This window comes from Helianthus annuus, chromosome 16 (assembly GCF_002127325.2).
Source record: "Helianthus annuus cultivar XRQ/B chromosome 16, HanXRQr2.0-SUNRISE, whole genome shotgun sequence".
Taxonomy (NCBI): domain Eukaryota; kingdom Viridiplantae; phylum Streptophyta; class Magnoliopsida; order Asterales; family Asteraceae; genus Helianthus; species Helianthus annuus.
This window is the reverse complement of record NC_035448.2, coordinates 15,984,193-16,006,818: the sequence shown is the minus strand read 5'-3', so window position 1 is coordinate 16,006,818 and position 22,626 is coordinate 15,984,193. Positions and strand designations below refer to the sequence as shown.

At 37.5% G+C, this 22,626-nt stretch overlaps 1 protein-coding gene across 1 annotated transcript; it reads left to right on the top strand.

Annotated features, from left to right (window-relative positions):
- The first annotated feature begins 17,054 nt into the window (after nt 1-17,054).
- On the top strand, nt 17,055-20,806 carry LOC110916110 (calcium-dependent protein kinase 10). The gene is made up of 7 exons (XM_022160868.2): nt 17,055-17,774; nt 18,650-18,793; nt 18,865-19,017; nt 19,263-19,378; nt 19,479-19,646; nt 20,128-20,355; nt 20,484-20,806. Exons 1-7 carry the CDS (start codon nt 17,138-17,140, stop codon nt 20,655-20,657), a joined length of 1,620 nt encoding a protein of 539 aa, XP_022016560.1. The 5' UTR covers nt 17,055-17,137; the 3' UTR covers nt 20,658-20,806.
- Nucleotides 20,807-22,626: the final 1,820 nt, after the last annotated feature.

The window sequence follows — 22,626 nt, the reverse complement described above, 5'->3', positions numbered from 1 at the left end:
TATAGTACTTGTTTAAGGCTAAAATGAGTGTTAACTCCTGATCAGGCTTATCTAATACTCATAGTAAATGATTACTCGGCTAAGTGGGAGAATGTAAGATTAAATATATTATGATTTAATATTTAATCTATAGCCATTATAATCATTTACATGATAGAGATCAAAATATATTATAACCTATTAAATAATTAGTTGGTAATTGTTGATGGACCATATTACCCTTATTAACTAATTAGATTTCCTCCTGGGTGCTTATATAAGGAGAATTACGTGGAGGTTAAGGGGTTACTCAGTTACACAATTACACACACCCCATTAGCCATAACATCATTACGATCGACCTCCTCTCCTAACCGATACCCTTTTCGGTTTCTAAGCCCCCATCATCAGTCAGCACCCTAAGGAGAAACCAGATCACCTTGACTAAGATGTCGAACTCCATGTCGTCTTCTCTCACTGGATTCTCCACTGCACTGTCTGCTATAACAGGTATATTTACTGTTTTCCTTCATGTATAAACAGAACTGAACCCACAATACTGTTTTTATTTGTATTCATACATTTTTATAATTACTTTAGTAAGGTTTCCTTCACGTTTTTTAAACATAAAATATGACTGATGCCACTTGAGGGGAACTTATTTTGCTTATGTTTTGGTTTCATACTAAGATAAGTTCATAATTTGTGAATGTGGATCCTCTATAATTAGTAAGAATGCAATTTATTGGATTTGAATTTCCCTTGTACAATAATCAGTTTTTGATTATTAACAGAATGCCCACTTCATTTGCTAAAGCATACATCCATTGCAATACAAACAAGGAAAAATGAAATAAATAAAAAGAAAGTTTATGGAAGGTCATGTTTAAGGCCGGGTATGGTGGCGCGGGGGTTGGGACTTGGGTTGAGCATTGGTTGACATGTGGAACCGGGTGGTAGAGATGGGAAACCCACTACAACACACGGTATGGTGGGGCGGGAGTTTGGGGGCGTGGGTTTGGTGGGCTTGTGGGCTGACCGGCTGAGCTGACCCGCTGGGCAACCCAATAACACAAATTTATTTATTTTTAATAATTTTAAATAAAGAAAATTACAAAAAAATAAGATTACAAAAAAAAAATTCCTAACTTTTATATTTGTTTTTTTATCTCTTCTCTCAACGCCAAGACTATTTCTAACTCGTCACCCTGTAGGTGATCAATCGACTGGGATAGAATTTTCAAATCATCTCGTCTTTGTTTCAGGGCATCTCTAGCGGCATCTCTAGCTTCTTTGCTCCTACGTATTTCGGCCCTTTGTTGTTGGAATACGTTGAATGTATCCAACTTGCATAAAATGTCATCCAACTGGTCGCTGTATATTCCCCTACGCGAGCCAGAACTCCCAGTTGAAGGCGACGCCGTTTGTTTTTGAGCACGCCTTCTTGATGCATTTCTTCCATGCTCAGGCCGGTTTGGGCTTGGCGAATCATCCAAAAGGTCCTCAAACTCTTGATCTCGTGCATCAGATTGAGCTTGAGATGAGGCCCTTGACCTTTTGGAAGACGAGTTAGTTTCGCTACCAATGGGGACAGTGGACCACTTTGGATGGAATTTACAAATCTCCCAACAATGCATGAAACGGAAGTCGGCCTTCATATTTGACTTGTATCCGACCAGTGCATTTGTCAAAATGTCGGCTTCGGTTTCACCACTTTTAGGGTTTTGCTTTGCTTTATTTAAACACCCACTAAATTTTGTAAGTTGGGTGCTTATTTCGGTCCACTTTAAGGATAAGCTATCGTTTTCACGATAAGTCCCCTACCCATTTCTTCATGGAATGTCCTACTAACGCATTCCCACAAGGCGGTTCGATGTTGCGAATTTCCTATTTTAATAAAAAAATATTAATATATTACAAACTCATATAAAAAATAATCATTCCATTAATATAAACTAAGGTTAAGAATACCTAAAGTTGAATGTTGAGATTGTTCACACCAAGCCCTCGCCAATGCAACTTCTTCAGCATAGACCCATTTTTGTTGTTTTCGTTTGGCGGTTTCAACTAGTTTATCCTCCTCGGTTTTTTTCTTATGACTTATTTTTTTGATGGGTTTCGATGCGGAAGGACCCTCTTTGGGTGGTTGAGTTTCGGGAACGGACTCGTTTAGTGAAAGGTCGATGGAGGTTGGTGAAAGGTCGATGGGCGATTGTGAAAACGGGGTAGGCATTGAATCTTCGGTTTGTGGGAAGTTAGTATATATACGATTCCCGATATACGATGCATAACCTGCTAAATCGGGCGTAAGAGAGTGTATGAAAAACGGACGAGCTATTGGACGAGTGGGTGGTGGGCTAGGATTATTTTCATGGAATGCATACGGGTTGGTCGGGTCATAACCACGGTTATAAGGATGCATTTTTCGTATTGTAGAAGGAGAATTTGAAAATGTATAGAAGATGTGGTTGATGAAAGTGGTAAAAAATGGAAGAAAAATATGAGTTTTATAGTGAAAAAATGGAAGGTTTTTTTTTTTTTTTTATTATAGCCGTTGGCCAACGGCTAGCCTAACGGCTCTTTTCTTTGGGCCATTCACAAACCGCCATGTCACCTCTTTGCCCCGCCCCACGCCCGGCTTGAAACCCAAGCCCCAAGGGGCCACGCCAAAACTCCCGCCCTCCCGGGGTGGTGACTTGGGCGTTTTACCCCAACCCACGCCAAAAGTCCCGCCCCATACCCCACGGCCTAAACACTTCAACGAACAATTGGGCGTTTCTCGTCCTCATCACTTAAATTTAAAATGGAGTGGCCTAAACGCCATAAATCCACACACACCGTGTGGTCTCAGGGTGTTGCGTCTATAGGCGGACCCAAATGACAGGTTGGGTTGGCAGGCGCACGGCGTTGTTGCTGGCATTGTGTAATGGACGGGAGGAATTCCACCGGCGTGGAAAGGCAATTGGGTGAAACGTGGCATGCTTTAATAGGATGTGGTAAGTAGCCGTTACCCCAAACGGCTAGTTAAAGAAAAAAAATTTACTCCTCTATATAATACACCACTTTTCAACCCATACATCACTTCTTCCATTTTACATGTCAAAACACCCTACTAAAAAACACTTGGAAATGCCAGTTATTCCATGAAGCGTAGAAGAGGACATTGCGTTATGCGAATCGTGGGTCGTGGCGGTGACCAACCACGAGGCTCCGTTACCAACATCCCCGTTTTGGGATCGAGTTTACCATGAATTTTGTATACTTAGGGGTGAGGCCATCCGAACAGTTCACGCAATTTGTTCACGTTTTCGGATGATTCATATGGATAGTGCGAGATTAGAGGCGATTGTCAATGGTGTGGACAACGACGATGGTGAGCTAAACGAAGGCGACATCATCCAAGTCGCTTGCGTCGAGTACCATAACAGGTACGCTAGTGACTTCAAACACTATGCGGCGTGACAAATAATACGTTTTTTTGTTAATGCTTTATTATAAGTTATGTAATGTTTTTTTTACATTATGTCACGTTATTTGTTTAATTATTATTAACTGGTTTTTATTTAATATAAACGGTGTGTGCCATCTGTCGAAAAACGTGATGACTCCACGCCCAGGCCACACCGTCCATTTTAACACCACGCCACGTTCTGGGGGACGGAAAGTCATGGGACCCAATTTATATATTGTATAAATATTTAGGCAAAATAATTAGAAGGCGATCTTTTAAAATTTTACAAATTTCAAACGAAAAAATCAAAAATTTTACACTTTTAACCGAAAAATTTTGGAGATGGATCCACCCTCGGTATCACTAAGCTCCTCCCTGCAAACTGTACATTTTGCTTCTTAATCAAACACCTTTTTTGGAACCTCGTTTTAATTCTTTATGTATTTGTAGACTTTTTTTCTATTTTTTTTATTACTGTATTCGTCATAAATGACTTTGTTTCCCCTTTAATTCATGTGCAAATCTGGTTTCAATGTTTCACTCAAAAGATGATTTTGGAATCACATCTATTATTTATTCTTGACATTTTTACAATATACTTAAAAGGGCTAAATCACGCTGACATTTTTAGTCTTTACAGACATACCTAAAAACACGGATGATAGAATTTGAAAAACAAACTTACTTTATATCGAGAAGACCTATAATAATTTGATAGAGTTTTGGAAGTGTCTTGTAATTTAATGAATTCTGAGTTTCTTTACTTGCAATGGATACTTTTTCAACTTAAAATAAACAAATAAAACTTCTGAAAAGAAAATATATATATATAACACAAAAATTCTATAGTCAAAAAATTTATTTAAAAAACATTATGTGGTCCTTAAAACAATCATAGTAACTTCATAAGGTCGTATATAGTGGGGCGCCATGAGGGGATTTTTTGGGTGATAGCGCCCCATAGCACCCGCCACACCATTACAGGCGGTACTATCGGGGTAAAACTTGAAGGCTTTGCAAACCTTTCCCCCCACTCACACACATATATATACATACATATGTATGTATAATTGAAGGAGTTATTAATTAATTAAGTAATGATGAGGTATGGGCTTTATGACTACGGGTTCTAGGGCTGTAAACGAACCGAACGAACACGAACAAGGCCTTGTTCGTGTTCGTTCGTTAAGGAAATAAATGTGTTCACGAACGGTTCATGAACACTTATCGAGCGAGATTTTATGTTCGTGTTCGTTCGTTAAGGAAATAAGCGTGTTCGCGAACGGTTCATGAACACAAACGAACAAAAATAAATTTGGCGAACGCGACGAGGGATAAAGATAGATCGCCAAAAGAGTAGCACTCGAACTTGAATCCCTTATTGTGGAACGGAGGTCGATTGTATTCGTGGATGTAAATAATGAGATATGAAAGGGAAATGATGCATAAACAAGATGAAAGTGGGTCTCCTAGTTTAACTGTTAAGGAAAAAAATAAATAAAAGTTTAATAATATAAAAAGTACAAATAAAATATAAGAAAGTACAAAGATCTTCAATTAAAACACAAACATACGAACATAAACGAATGCAAATCAACGAATGTTCATGAACATGTTCACGAACACCTTACCGAACGTTCACGAACACAATCGAACGAACGAGACGTCTGTTCATGTTTAATCGAACGAAATTTCTTGTTCATGTTCGTTCTTTTGTAAAACGAACGAACATAAACGAACTTCCTGCCGAACGGTTCACGAACTGTTCGCTGAACATTCGGTTCGTTTACAGCCCTAACGGGCTCTATTGATATAACGCCCCATAAAGCCCATGTGTGACGTGGCACGACACGTGTCGTATAACGTACACAAAGGGGCTTTATAACTACACATGACCTAAGACATTATGTTTTCACCGTAGTACTAATGATAAACAATAATTATTCTATGTTGAGGATAAAGTTGTATGTTTTGTAGGTATCAATCCACATAAAGAAATTATATCAACAAAATGATATGATAATACAGGCATTAGGAAACATAATTTGCTATATTTGAGATAAAAAGTACCACTTTCATCTGTGAATCGTACTTAACAAACCCACTTTGAACCGAATGAAATTGGAGGACGTCACAAATCCGAATTCGTTTTTTGAATGTTCAAATCGGTTTAGCATCAGAATCAATTTGGTTTACTAAATTATGATTTTTCAACCAATATGACCTATATATTCGAATTCAAAGTATATATATTATATAGATAAATTGGAAAATAATAATCTCATTTTTCTGAAATTGACCGATAATAATCCCAAGTCAGTTATTGGCTAATAATAATCCGACCTCGTCCAATTTTTTTGTAAAATAGTCTGCCGTTAAAATAAGCTTAACGGAGTTAAGTGTTTTTCCGAATTACAAACCGATGAATTAGGGCTTTTGATCAGAACGAGGATACGAGTCAATTGATGTAAAACTTACCTCGAAATTGTGTTCGAAATGGCTTGAATTTTGTTAATTGGAAGTTAAACACCCGAATTGAAGCACCGTTTTCGTGGGTTGGGGGCAGTATTTCGAGGTAAGTTTTACATCAATCGACTCGTATACTCGTTCTGATCAAAAGCCCTAAAACATCGGTTTGTAATTCGGAAAAACACTTAACTCCGTTAAGCTATTTTAACGGCGGACTATTTTACAAAAAATTTGGACGAGGTCGGATTATTATTGGTTAATAACTGACTTGGGATTATTATTGGCCAATTTCAGAAAGATGGAATTATTATTTTCCAAATTGCCTATATAAATAATAAAAATTACATATATTATTTATATTACTCCGTAGTAATTCCGTTAATTCGAATCAACTCAATTTTAATCTGAATCTGGATTTACTAACTCAGATAGGTTTTCTCAGTTTTAAATGGTTTGAAAACGCATTCACTTTCGAAATACAAAGTTCAAATAACTCGATTTCAATCATCCAAAAACCGATTCATTGAACATGCTAAATAACTAAATAAAAATATGTTTTTGAGATTATTGTGTGTAGCTAAATCACTCGGACAATTTACTACCGGTTCTATTATTATAAATTACATGTATATTTGATCGGTATCGAATAAAAAGTAAAGCATAGCTACACGTTATTCATGTGATAATAAAAGACAATTTTCTTGAATTAAATGACAAAAGAATATAGTATATATTATTATATAAGTTTTGAAATTTTGATACCTATTACCTAAAAAGTTTTATATAGCTTTATTCTATGTCATCCATGCGTTTTACAGAAAAAAAAAATAATGAAGATGAATCGACACCAAAAGAGGGCTGTCTATTTGTTTTTACATCAACAACTAAAGTTATCCACCTCCTAAACAAATAACGTGATAGATATTAATAATCAAGATGATAAATAAATTATACGTGTTTAAGCTTAAACGGGTTTAAGAGAATTAATTAATTAATTCTAACAACGATGAATAGCTGTTATATAGAAGGGGTTTTTTTTTTTTTTTTAATTTAATTTGTCCTTATTTAGATGGTATTTTTTGATGAAAAAATGGACTAATATTATATTAACACTGGGATTTCAGGGCATGATTATATATATTTTCTTTTACTTTAATAGATCTAACGGTTTTACAAGATAAGTATGTAAATAGAAGCCAATGTGTGGTTATATTTTACCTTTTTAATTAGTTGTTGTTTACGTTTTTATCGGAACGGGTCCTCGTTCAGTTTCAACTTAGCACAACATTTGGTGATCATATTTGGTCTCTTACGTTTTATTTGGCCTTTTACAATTTTTTTCGGTCGGTTTCTACTTAGCACGGTGTTTAGTTGTCACATTCGGTACCTGAGTTTTTTTTTACCCCTTTGACTTTCTAATACGTGTTGGTATATATTCCACTTCGTCTATGTTTTATGTCACATGAGTTACTTGGTGCTAGAAATTTGTATTTTTATTTTACGTTTTTCCCGGTTTTGTCGTCATTCGGTTGCAACTTAGCATGGTTTTACGCCCTCTCGCCCCGCAATGTTGGTAGCATCTTTTACGCCCTCCGCACCACAATATATATATGTGTGTGTGTGGGGGGGGGGGTTAAGACTAGTTATCATTACATGCCAAATTTGCACCACATTTTACAAAGGGTTCTAACCCGGAATCGGTTATAGGCCTACTAGCAAGACCCCTTAAAACCGGTGCTAATTGTAACTCATATTGCAACATCAAGTCTTTCATACCATTAGTATTGTTTGCTTTCCCCACGATGATCTCAGTACCTCACATATTTGTTTTTAGTTGTTCGATTGAAGACTTCTAAAAGGTCACTCATCCGAATATTACTTTCAATTGAGCACTCTTAACTGCGAAAGTTGTGATAAGATCTATAACAAATACGTTGAAAACCCGTTGGTGATAATTGAGGCGGTTGTTATAGTCGCCTTCATATGAACTCATTCTCGATGAAGTTTGCCCAACATCCCTAATAGACTCATTCTTGATGAAGTTTGCCCAACATCCCAATTAGGGATGAGAAATTTTCCTAAGGCGTTCCATGAACACCTCTGATGAAGTTTGCCTAAGGTATTCCATGAACACCTTCGTTGAAGTTTGCCCCCGACATCCCACCAATCACCATCCTAACGACACACGCGCGGTTTTGATATCATTTATAACATCTCGCCTCTAGTACCATGGATATTGTTCGCTTTCCCAACAAGGAGCCCATTGATTTGTTTTTGGTTATATGGTTTAAGATTTTCTAGAAGGTCAGCAATCTAGGTACTACTCTTAGCTTAGCACCCTTAATTGTGGAGTTCTGATGAGATCCACTGCATAACATCCGCCTTCTACTACCACCAAAATTGTTCATTTTGCCCATATGAGGAGCTCATGGGATTGTTTTTGGTTACTAAGTGGAGACTTTCTAGAATGTCATCCATCCTGAGACTCCCCCCACATAAGCACGCTCAATTATGAACGCATTAGTGATATTTGAGGCGTGGCATGCCTTATGAACCATCATCTCTCTTGTTCACGTCCGATGTGGAATGTTCCTAGGGTGTTACAAAGTTGTAACATCCACCCTGAAGAAATCCACAACCAATGCGTCCAAAACACTTTGGTGATATTTGAGGCGGGATGTGCCTTATAACCTATATATATACTCCGCTTCTCGGGTAATAGTTTAACATGTTTTCAATTCCGATTCTGGGTCACGCGGTTAGGACCCATTGCTCACCCATTGTTCCTAGGGTGTTACAAAGTTGTAACTGTTGGATATTATGTCCGGTTCGATAAGTCAACGCTGCCGACCGGGTCTTGACCCGTAAGAGTTACACCTTGGGCAACGAACTAAAAATCCACTAAACTAATTTAACTGGTAATTATGAACGATACGCGGGTATTAAATTGAGAGACGGGTACATGGACCGGGTGAGACAAGAACACTCTTCTATGCCACTTGCCGCGCATGCACTCTTGCATCGCCACTTGTCGCGCACCTAGATCTTGGCCAATGGCAACACATGCACCATGCATGTGTGCCACTTGGCAAGCATGCATAATGGTCCATATCTTTTCAATCATGTTGGGTCTTGCAATTTTGAGAAAAGAGTTGGATGAACAATTATAGAACACAAATATGCTCTCATCAACACCCACAACCGGCCACAACCGCCGCCACCATCGGCTAGGCCGCCGCCGCTGACCCACCCCATTGTCGCCGGCCACCGCTACCTCACCGTTGCTCGCCGCCGGTCATCGCCGCCGCTATACGGGTTCGCACTCGCATTCGTTGGTTCGTATCACTAGCACATGTTCGTTGAACCTCGGTGTCTCGACCGGTTAATCATTAACCGAGGTATATCTTTCTCATCGGTAGTTAAATATATTTTATTGTGCTCCTATTTGCATGTAACCGGATCCTGTCGGGTTTCTTTTTTGTTGATCATTAGTTTATATTTCCGCTGCGTTTTATTAATTAACTCGCTTAATTAATTAACTATTATTTATTGAATCGGGTTTTTGATAAATAATTTTAACCAATCACCACGGAAACCCAACAGTGGTATCAGAGCCTTGGTTACAACATACGAGTCGGTACCGGTCCTTTTAACCGGAATTAGAACACAAACTTTATTTATTTAAAGTTTTTGATCTAAGTAATTTTATGGCCACTTTTATTTTGGTGAATATTTTATTTGTTTGCTTGACCAAAACATTGCCCGATTTATTTTGTGATTGTTGTGCGATGTGTAAATCCGGCCGACCTTATTTTGGTTGTTGTATATTTTATTCGGTTTTGTAATTATTATTTTTGGCCACTGAGATGGTTCAAAGTTGTAATAGATTAGTTTATGGTTTTGGCCCGTCTTGTGGTTCAAAGTTGTAATAGATAGGCCTTTTGTCTTTGTTGTATTTACTTGTTAAACATTGTTGATACGAAGACCCGAAGCAAAGCCGAAGCAAAACCGAATGCCAAGAGGAGTCTTGGAGTTAGTGGAGTTGCTCAAGACAACAAGATGCACTCAAGTCCATCCTTGTGGTTGTTTGTGTGTTGTGACCCCCTGACCCGTTTGATCTTGCTATTAGGCTCTAGCAAGATCGAACAATTTTGCCTATATGGATTTACATATTTATCTTGCTATTGTGGTTGCTTTTATCTTATATATTGTTATAACGTAACCAACCTAAATACCAACATGTATTTAAAAGGAGTTTTAAAATATTAAAACAATCACATTAAAACAAGTTCTAAATTGTTTTTACAACTTGTTAAAGTTTTTGTTATAAAACAAAGGTGGGTTTTGAAACAAATAATAACCAATTTAGTTTTGCAAATTAAACTAGTTTTTATTTTCCAAAACTATTAACTTAATAATTTTCTATTAACTTAAAATTGGTTATTCCAAATCGCGACAAACTTAGTTTTATAGGTTATCTAAAACTAATTGTCCAGAGAGGTGAAAGGGGTTTTTGGTTATGTTGCAAATTTAATATCTAAATTAAACCGACTATAACGACCCTATTTGGTAAAAATTAAAATCAATAGTCTATGTCATCCTACTACTAGTAACACTTGGGGCATAATACGAACCATCAGTGTTGGAGCCACAGCACGACACTTGGTGTCTAGTTTATCCTTCTAAGGTACAAGGGCTTCGTCGACACATCCGACCCTTCCACATGTGACCGTTTTAGGACGACTATTACTTTTCTTCTCGTGTTACGTGCCCCAGCTGTTTCGAGAACAAAAGTGGCATAGATGAGGCCAAACGTGTCAATGCAAGGACAACAGGTTATCCTCGCAACCTCATAAACCTCGGGAGTTGTGCCTTTTTCTCACAATTGACAATCGTTGTCAGTCCGCTTGAACCTCTTGCTGATGTTGCGTGCCCCAGCCGCCTTTGGAAAGAGCTTCTAACCGGATTCTCGTTCCTTATCGTCTCACCTCACGAATTAAGGAGATATACATCAAAAATACTAATTAATATCACCTTGCTTATATATAACAGATGTCTAATGAAAACAACTCCTTCCTTTTCAAGTCTATACTTGAAAAGGAAAAGAAATAAAAAAAACTGAATAACACCAACCTTCTCGAACGGCACCGCAATCTGAGAATAGTTCTCAAGATGGAGGAAAAGCTGTATATCTTAGATGGCCCAGTCCCTACCGAGCCTGAAAGTAATTCTACTACTGCTCACAAGGCATTGGAGTAACATAACGAGGATGCCGTTGAGTTAGCCTGCCTTATGAAAGCCACCATGTCTCTTGAACTTCAGCAGTACATGGAAGATAGGATGCTTATGACATGATCCAAGCAACTGAAAGGCATGTTCCAGAAACAAGCCCGACAGGAGCGATATGAAACCATGAAACAGCTCATAAGCCTGCCTTGTCGTCTCACCTCACGAATTAAGGAGATATACATCGAAAATACTAATTAATATCACCTTGATTATATATAACAGATGTCTAATGAAAACAACTCCTTCATTTTCAAGTCTATACTTGAAAAGGAAAAGAAATAAAAAAAAAATTGAATAACACCAACCTTCTCGAATGGCACCGCAATATGAGAATAGTTCTCAAGATGGAGGAAAAACTGTATATCTTAGATGACCCAGTCCCTACCGAGCCTGAAAGTAATTCTACTACTGCTCACAAGGCACTGGAGTAACATAACGAGGATGCCGTTGAGTTAGCCTGCCTTATGAAAGCCACCATGTCTCTTGAACTTCAGAAGTACATGGAAGATAAGGATGCTTATGACATGATCCAAGCAACTGAAAGGCATGTTCCAGAAACAAGCCCGACAGGAGCGATATGAAACCATGAAACAGCTCATAAGCTGTAAAATGCTGGAAGGATCATTTATCAATACTCATGTGCTAAAGATGAAAGGATACATTGACCAAATGAACAAACTTGGTTATTCCACAAAACCAACAAAGTTCTAATGGTCGAGTCTGGTGGTGTTAAGAAGCCCAATAACAAGAAAAGGAAACGTAAGAGCGAAGGCAAGAGAAAAGTTGTTGTTGCCAGAAATGCCACCAACAACAAGCATGTTGCAAAACCACACCCTCCTAGGAGAGACAGTGCTTTGAATGCAACCAAATGGGCACCGGAAGGGAAACTGCCCACAATATCTAGCCAAGCTGAATATGAACAAGGCCAATAACATTGGCACTTCTTCCGATATTCTTATTTATGTTATCGAACTTTTCACTGTTTCTAGCAACACATGGGTATTTGATACCGGATGTGGTTACCACATCGTTAATGTCTTGCAAGAGCCTGAAAAGTGGAAGAAACTGAAACAAGGCCACCTGGAACTCATAGTTGGTAATGGATAGAGAGGTCCAGTTCTTGCAACTGGAACATTTTGTTTTTCATGTTCCCTTGGCCTTGTAGTTACTTTAAATAACTGTTTATATGCACCTGGTTTGACCAGAAACACTATTTCAGTTTCTTTACTGTTTGAACAAGGATTCAATTCAAGTACGTTTTAAATGGTAATTTTATTATAGCCTACTTGAATGATGTCTTTTATTTTGAGGTTGAACCTCGAAATGGTATTTATGAGATTGATGTTCAAACAAGTAATAACATATATCATCTTTCTAAACGTAACAAAGGTGGCATAAATGAAATATATTTATGGCATTGCAGACTTGGCCGCATAAGAAAGGCACACATAAAATGGCTCCAGTCCAAGGGGATTCTTGAATCCACTAGACAGGACTCCTTTGATGATTGCGAATCTTGCTTAGCTGGCAAACTCACAAAGCACCCCTTCACCGATGTTGGTGAACGGATCAATGGTCTTCTAGAACTTATTCACATGATGTATATGGCCCTTTCAGAACCATGACTAAAAACCAGCTTGATAGAAAGACAAAAGTACTTTGATCAGATCGAGGTAGTGAATATCTCAGCTTTGAATTTCTCAATCATCTAAAAGAGTGTGGAATAGTTTCACAAGCCTCTCCACTTAGCACATCCCAACTTAATGGCGTGAGTGAAAGGTGCAATCGAACTCTATGATATGGTTTGATCGATGATGTATAGAACTAACTTGCCTCACTCCTTTTGGATCATGCTCTTATGAGTGCTACCCGTATTGTCAATTTGACTCCGACTAAAAGGTAAACAAAACCGCCATATGAGATATGGAATGGGCATAAACCCGTTTTGGAATACCTTTGAGTATGTGGATGTGATGCATAAATCACAAGTGATTCTGATGATAAGCTCGTCCTCAAGGCGAAAAGTTTTTTTTTCGTCAGATACTTTAAAAGAAGCGGATATTATTTCTACCATCCCGATGCAAATATGATCTCCATCAAACGAATAGACACTTTCCCGAGGAAGAACTTCTTAATCGAGAAACTGGAAATAATGTGGTTGATCTTGAAGAAATTCAAGAACCGCAAACAACCGCTAATGTAGTCGGATTGTCTGATCAACAAGTAGTTGTTGCCAATGAATCAGACATAAAACACAAACGTTTGCAGAAGTAGTAGAATTCGCAAGAATTTGATAGATGTCTATGGCATCTAAAAAGTCTCGAAGTCTTATTAGTAGCTGAGTCTAATGACGAACCTGCTAACTACAAATCTGCAATCTTAGATTCAGAATCTGAGAAATGGCAAGAAGCCATGAACGTCGAGATGCAATCCATGCATGACAATCAAGTATGGGTCTTGTTTAAGCTACCCATCGAATCGTGGGCAGTAGGGAGCAAATGGATTTTCAAGAGAAAAACCGATATGCATGGAAATGTACACACCTATAAAGCATGACTAGTTGCGAAGGGTTTTACTCAAACTCAAAGTATTGACTATGATGAGACCTTCTCGCTCGTTGTTATGATTAAATCAATTGGGATATTGCTTGCCATAATTGCATACTGTGATTACAAAATATGGCAAATGGATATCAAAACCGCCTTTCTTAATAGGCATCTCTCTGAAGATGTCTATATGGTTCGGTCTGAAGGTTTCGTCGATCCTAAATATCCAACTAAGGTGTGCAAACCCAATAAGTCCATTTATGGACTCAAGCAAGCATCTCGTAGCTGGAATATTCATTTTGACCAGAAGATCAAAGAGTTTGGTTTTTTTAAGAATGAAGATGAGGCTTGTGTTTACAAAAAGGTTAGTGGGAGCACCATATCATTCCTCATCCTGTATATGGATGATATACTGATCATTGGAAATAACATCCCTATGCTTAACGAAGTTAAACACTATTTGGGATCTTGCTTCGCATTGAAAGATCTTAGAGAAACTGCTTACATTCTAGGAATGAAGATCTATAGGGATAGATCTAAGCGGCTTTTAGGGCTAAGTCAAAGAACGTACACAGACAAAATGATGACACGCTTCGAGATGGAAAACTCCAAGAAAGGAGGAGTTCCTATGACTAAAGGGACCGTGTTGAACAAATCGCAATCTCCTTCAACGGACATTGAAACTAAACAAATGGAAGCAGTTCCATATGCTTCAGCGATTGGTTCAATCATATATGCTATGTATTAGACTTAACGTCTCGTATGCTTTAAGCATGACCAGTCGTTTTTCAACATAGTCCTGGCATTGCCATTGGACTGCAGTAAAGAACATTTAGAGGTACTTAAGAAGAACCAAATATATGTTCTTGGTATTTGGAGGAGTAGAAGAAGAGCTCACTGTAAGGTGTTACACTGATGCTGGCTTCCAAAGTGACCGAGATGATTCTCGCTCACAGTTAGGATTCGTATTCACTCTCAATGGAGGAGCTGTCTATTGAAAAAAGCTCCAAACAGAGTATAGTGGCGGATTGAGCCGCCGAATCCGAATGTATAGTTGCATCAGATGCTGCGGAAGAATCTGCTTGGATGAAGTAGTTCATTAACGACCTCGATGTGGTTTCAAGTATTCAGAAACCGAACTAGGTATTCTGTGATAACCCATGAATCATTGCTCAAACCAATGAGCCCGGATCATAGGTTGAAGCACATTCTAAGAAAGTTCCACTATATACGGGAAATACTAGAACGAGGAGACATCTTAACAAGCAAAATAGACACATATCAAAACCTAGCAGACCCGTTTACTAAACCGATGACTCAGGACAAGCTATCGGTCTTAGATTGGATAACCATTTGTTTTGATTTAGTATTTGGATGTACGAACATTCAAACAGTTGTACATTTTGAATTCACCTTTGATTTACTGGCTAAATGCAAAGTTTGAATCTTACAACTGTGTTCGATTTTGATACGTTTAATCCATGAATCTTGTATTCTAAATTATCCGTAGCCGGTCAGACTCGTGGGAACGACTCTGAATTAAGACTATTCTGGGTTTGGACTCAAGGAGTTGACTTCCAAATTCACAGGCCTCATTGTGAATGACGCTGGATGTAAGTCGCATCAAATCATCTTCATGGATCTTAGTCATAAGATGTATTTGATTTAGGTATACTCATTTAGTATCCTCTGACCTAAGATACATACTAGAACTTTCGTTTACTGAAGACTAAACGCTTTCGCGTAACTGCCAGTCATAAAGGCATTAGTTGGGAGTGGTTCTGAAGTTCAGTGGGAGTTGTATGTAGTCAAGATGGGATTCTGTACTCTTACATTATATGTAACAGTTAGACATCTGGGCGCCCTCATTGATTCAAACTGGTGAAGTGTAAGGCCTTACCCAAACTTACTGTGTGTTTGATTGGACCACTTTGATTCTGTGAACGAGAACGATAATGATTGAACGCCATGTGAGATTGAATCTGATCCATGTCTCATTATTCAATTGATATCTTTTACAGAAAGGATAGATGACGAGAATTGCCATAAGTCTACTGTCTTCATGTAGCAATTCGTTGCTAAAAAGAAGATACCTTGGTTAATGACTTTAAAGTGTCATGACCTGTTAGGGGCAGCTATGTGTAGCTAGAACACCGCTGGCTGTCTGCGTTGAGATCATATCAGAGACCGCCCAAGTGGGAGCTGTTGGATATTATGTCTGGTTCGATAAGTCAACGCTACCGACCGGGTCTTGACCCGTAAGAGTTACACCTTGGGCAACGAACTAAAAATCCACTTAACTAATTTAACTAGTAATTACGAACGATACGCGGGTATTAAATTGAGAGACGGGTACATAGACCGGGTGAGACAAGAACACTCTTGCATCGCCACTTGTCACGCATGCACTCTTGCATCGCCACTTGTCGCGCACCTAGATCTTGGCCAATGGCAACACATGCACCATGCATGTGTGCCACTTGATAAGCATGCATAATGGTCCATATCTTTTTAATCATGTTGGGTCTTGCAATTTTGAGAAAAGAGTTGGATGAACAATTATAGAACACAAATATGCTCTCATCAACACCCACAATCGCCGCCACCGTCGGCTAGGCCGCCGCCGCCGACCCACCCCGCTGCCGCCGCTCACCGCCGGCCACCGCTACCTCACCGTCGCTCGCCGCCGCTATACGGGTTCGCACTCGCATTCGTTGGTTCGTATCACTAGCACTTGTTTGTTGAACCTCGGTGTCTCGACCGGTTAATCATTAACCGAGGTATATCTTTCTCATCGGTAGTTAAATATATTTTATTGTGCTCGTATTTGCATGTAACCAGATGCCGTCAGGTTTCATTTTTGTTGATCATTAGTTTATATTTCCGCTGCGTTTTATTAATTAACTCGCTTAATTAATTAACTATTATTTATTGAACCGGGTTTTTGATAAATAAAATTTTAACCGATCGCCACGGAAACCAAGAGTAACTTTCACTTATTTATATCTTTAGCTTTTGAAGATCACACGTTCATCACAAATTACGTTTTTATCAGATCTCATATGTTTATTAAGATGCCATGACAACAAGTGTCATGGTTAGAAAACAACTAAGTTGTAAATTTAGCATTATTAAATATACCACGCGTCGAGATATAATATATTTATAATCCAAAATCGCTCTCATTATAAATTATAAATTATAAATTATCTAAAAACATGTTAAATATAAAAATCGTAAAAAGTAAGTTTACATGATAATAACAACATTTATAATAATACATGGCATTTTTCTCATGGTTCCATAACAACTCCATTTACGTGAAATGCCTGCATCTCCAAATCTTGATTTTCCGGCCAACCACCACCACCACTCACCGGAAAACTAACAACCCACAACCACCATGGGCAACTGCACCAGTACTAAACACCACAAACCACCTCATACTTCACACAACAAGAAAAACATCAACAAAAAACTAAAAAAACCTAACCCATATGCCAGAACTTCCATACCATTCTGGGTGTTGAACGACCCACAACTCACCACTCACCGAACCCGAATCTCCGACAAGTACATATTGGGTCGGGAGCTCGGTCGAGGCGAGTTTGGTGTAACATATTTATGTACGGACAGAGAAACTAAACAAGCATTTGCATGTAAATCAATTTCCAAGAATAAACTTCGAACTGCGGTTGATATAGAGGATGTTCGACGTGAGGTGGCGATTATGTCGACCTTGCCGGATCACCCGAACTTGGTGAAGCTTCGTGATACGTTTGAGGATAGTGAAGCTGTGCATATAGTGATGGAGCTTTGTGAGGGTGGGGAGCTTTTTGATAGGATTGTTGCTAGAGGGCATTATAGTGAGCGAGCGGCGGCTGGTATTGCGAAGACGGTGGCCGAAGTGGTGAAGATGTGTCATGAGAATGGGGTGATTCATAGAGACTTGAAGCCGGAGAATTTTTTGTTTTCTAATAAGAAAGAAAATTCGGCTTTGAAAGCTATTGATTTCGGACTTTCTATTTTCTTTAAGCCAGGTATGTCGTATTTTGGTGTGTTAAACGCAAGGTTGTAAGAATCGTTAGGCGCTGGTCGGTTGGTAGGGTATCGATCGGATTGGGATTTTATATGTATATACACACTAACATAGAATTTTATATGTATTTATTTAAGTAGATATGTTTTTTCACCTTCTTTGACCCATATATTCAAGTAGATAGGATTAATTGCCGGCATTTATAGGTTTTGGTCAAGAATCTGGCCAGATTCGGTACACTGCCACTGATTTTTGGCCAATTAGGATTGGATTTGACCAACGTTGTATGCTGATTAATTTCCTGATTAGATAAAAATTACTCAGTGAACCTGAGACTAGCTATTAATCGGCGACTATCTGATAATATATTAGATTAATTCCACAAAAAAATAAGAATTTTCATAGGGTTTGGAAGATTTGGAGCAGGTGACTAGTTGATCTTGGATTAAGTAAGTGATAAGATTTTATTTTAATGTTTTCATATTAATTTAGTAATAAATTGGGCCGGCCCAAGAGCCCAAGACCAAGAAATATATAAGCAATGGATTTTGTGATGGCCCATTAACTTACAAAGCAGCTGATATAGTGTATTTTTAAAACATCAAACCTCATAAGGGTTTGTTGTAACATTATATTTTCTGTAATCATGATCTTTTCCATCATTTATTTATGTCTAAAAAAATTGGACAAAATAATAATTCTTGGGTCAACCCAACCCGACCCGTTTTGATTTACAAATTAAGGGGCTGTTTGGTAACCTCTGAATGGTCATTAAGAGACCAAATATGATCACCAAATGTTTTAATGATTCAAAACTAGTAGAAAACACAAGACTATCACCAAGTATTTCATCTTTTGTTTGATTTCTATTTTCAGGAGAGAAATTTTCAGAAATAGTGGGTAGTCCTTACTACATGGCACCCGAGGTTTTGAAGAGAGACTACGGGCCAGAGGTTGATATATGGAGTGCCGGAGTTATTCTTTACATATTATTATGCGGGGTTCCTCCATTTTGGGCAGGTGTTACCACAAACATAAAATCTATTAGATTGAATTTTGTGATCTTATACTAATGTTCTATCTTTATATAGAAACTGAACAAGGTGTCGCTTTAGCAATTCTTCGAGGCAATATTGATTTCAAGAGGAAACCATGGCCTCAAATTTCTGAAAATGCAAAAAGTCTAGTTAAACAAATGCTAGAACCCGATCCCAAGAAGCGATTAACCGCCCAACAGGTTCTTGGTACGTTAAAAAGATCTCTTTTGACTTTTGTAGTCAAAGTTTGCCACTACTCGAACGGAAATTAAGCGAAATTTATTTAAGGATATTCCACCAAGATTTGTGTATGAGTAATGTTTGTTAAAAAATGTATCATAAGTTGTGGGGATCACATTTGGTGGTCAAGTTGAAACTTGAAAGTCCATCTGCCATTCAAAGTCAAAGTCAAAGTCAACATGACATTTTTGATGGTTTGTCATTTCTTGTAGAACACCCATGGATTGTTAATGAGAAGAAAGCTTCAAATGTTTCATTGGGAGATATAGTGAAGACAAGGCTCAAGCAATTCTCAATGATGAATAGGTTCAAAAAGAAAGCATTGAGAGTAAGCAAGACCGACCATTTTTGTCCGGGCGTTATTTTTATTTACAACTTAATAAGTTTGAGAGTAATAAGTTTGTGTTTTGTTGGATGGATTAATATAGGTGATTGCAGAATACTTGTCTATTGAAGAAGTAGAAATAATCAAAGATATGTTTACATTGATGGACTCTGATGGTGATGGGAAAGTTACGTTTGATGAACTCAAGGCGGGACTAAAGAAAATCGGCTCACAACTGTCTGAACCCGAGATCCGACTCCTCATGGATGTGGTAATTTATATACATTTATACAAACAACATTTTGGAATATGAGTTAAATGCCATTTTAGTCGGTGTGGTTTGGGACATTTTACCAGTTTAGTCCAAAGGTTTCATTTTTCGTCTGTGGGTCCAAAAAGGTTTCACCGTTGCCATTTCAGTCCACTGGGTTAACTTCATCCATTATTTCTGTTAACGAGAAAGGCAATTTGGTGATTGTATAAGGCCGAATTGCCCTTCTAGTTAACAGAATTACATATAAAATGACCGAATTGCCCTTCTCGTTAACAGAAAAAATGGATGAAGTTAACCCAGTGGATTAAATTGGCAACGATGAAACCTTTTTGGACCCATAGGTGAAAAATGAAACTTTTGGACTAAACTGGCAAAATGGCCCAAACCACAGGGACTAAAATGGCATTAATGATTTAACTCTTGGAATATAAAAAATTATGTGTACTAAAATAAAATTCTATCATTTGTTTATGATAAGGCTGATGTCGATGGAAATGGCGTGCTTGAGTATGGAGAGTTTGTAGCAGTGACAATTCACTTGCAAAAGATGGAAAACGAGGAGCATCTACGCAAAGCGTTTATGTTTTTTGATAAAGACGGGAGCGGTTACATTGAGCTTAATGAGCTAGAAGAAGTATTGTATGAGCCTGGACATGCAGACATGCAAGTACTCAATGAAATTATGAAAGAAGTTGATACAGACAAGGTATGTTGTTAAAATCTCACCAAAATGGGTAGGTCGGATGGGTTGGATAACGGGTCAAAACAGTAACCAGAGTTGACTTATACATTACAATATGTTGACATTTATGGTTGGTCAAACATTGTTCTTAGGATGGTCAAATTAGTTTCAAGGAATTTGTAGCGATGATGAAAGCGGGAACAGATTGGAGGAAGGCGTCACGACAATATTCGAGAGAGAGATTCAAGAGCATGAGTGTAAACTTGATGAAGGATGGATCGTTGCGGCTCGAGGATGGGTTCACCGGTCTAAGTGTTGTAGTTTGAAGTAAACAGTATTCTTTTATTTTGTGTGTCATCAGATTGGAAGGGATTTTGCATGTTGTGACTTGTGGTTTAGGTTCAACTTCTAAGTTGTATATAGTTTTACTTTCTGACAATTTTAATTTCTATATTTATAGTTTTTTTGACTTTTCTTAAGAATTGTATTTGATGATATGAGTCCAAAGAAATTTGTTTGTTTGCATGTTTTCTGGTTAGCTATTTCTCAAAGTTTTCCAAACTATTTACCCTTATTAATTGTGGTATATTTTTTTATATTCTATTTCTTTCTTGAATATGTTGAATATGTTTTCCAAATTTTCAGATGGTTTATATAAAAATCACAATAAATCTGAAGATAAATAGAGATTTTTTTTGCTACTAAAGACATTCTGTGGTTTTTATTTTTAATTAGTGTACATGTCGTTCTATTAACTTTTCTGCTAGCTTGATTGAAATCGTGAAATTTTGCTCATTTGATTGTAAGAATAATATAGTTTCATAAAGAAGATGAAAATAATATAGTTTTACTAGATGGTATTAGAAGTCTTTATAGCTACCTCTATTATCAAATTGTTCATATTTTCACTATAATCAATGCACATAAAACATACCTAATTCATTCAATGCTTGGTCATATTAGGTTAGTAACCACTGGGTGTTGGCTCAGTGGCTACTGACACCCATTTAATGTTTCTTGAAGCCTCCCATTACGTGGAGGTTGCGGGTTCGAATCCCGGTTACTCCAGGGTCTTCAATCCAATCAAGTTGGCAAGGGTATTTACCGTCAGGGATCGTTGTCGGGTCGTGAACTGGGAAGGGAGATCCCTTCTGCGGCTAAGGATACCGTGCACCTATCCTTTTTTTAGGTTAGAAACTCGTGTATTACACGGGGTTGTACATTAAAAACACTATAATTCAATTTTTTTTTAACCAAACATCTCATCACCGAAATTACATATTGTTACATGTAATAATGGTAAAATAAAAGGTATAATAATATATCATAAAATTTAAATGCCTATTTATATAAAATGCAATATATAGCTGGCTAAATTCATCAAGAAGCAATCTTTTATAACCCCCATGTAAAAACACTTTTTACTTATAAAGTATGTTTTTAAAAGTATATCTTTGAAAAACAATTAAATAAAATTTTAAAAAAGTATAAAAGTATACCTCCACATATTTTTCAAGCACCTCATTTGCATTTTTTTTAATTATTTTATTAGTCTCAAGTATACCTATAATATTACCGAGTTAAACTATACAACTTTTGGTGTACATTTGACGAGGTTTTGTTTTTTTTAAAGAGTGTAGTTGACAAAATTATTTACCAAAATGACTTGTTTCAAAAGTATTTATCAAAACGGGTTCTTTTATAAAAAAATAAATAAAGAAATACTAAAAATTCCCCAAACCATCCTATCTTCTTCCTTGTTAAATATGGGGACTCCATGGTTATTGCCACCAAATCACTACACTCTTTTGAAAAAAAACTCTACGTATGTTGTTTTCTAACAACGAATATCTTGTTTTTCGTAAGACTTGAACCCAAGATCTCACCCTTAAGTGATCAAGATTGTAATGAACTAATGATTTTTCAACTAAGAGTGTTACTACCAATAGGTCCTGGGTTCGATTCCCACAAGGGGGTTTTCCCATATTTATTGGGTTTCCTTCTTAATTGGTGTATAGGCATTATGCCTAGTGGAGATGGATATGATCAGGTGGTTCCGCTGGTGGCACGATAATACTCCAATGATCCGTCAGTGATCCAAATTTGCCCTTAAAAAAAGACATGCATAATTGAATTTAGGTAATTACAATTGATTTATAATTTACTTGCAGTAAATGCATTAATTAAATCTAAATGTTGACCACGTTTACAAAATACCTAAATTTTTTTGAAGAAAAAACATTTCTTACTAAAAATTTAAAATTAATTAAATCAATCAATCAACCATCAATTATT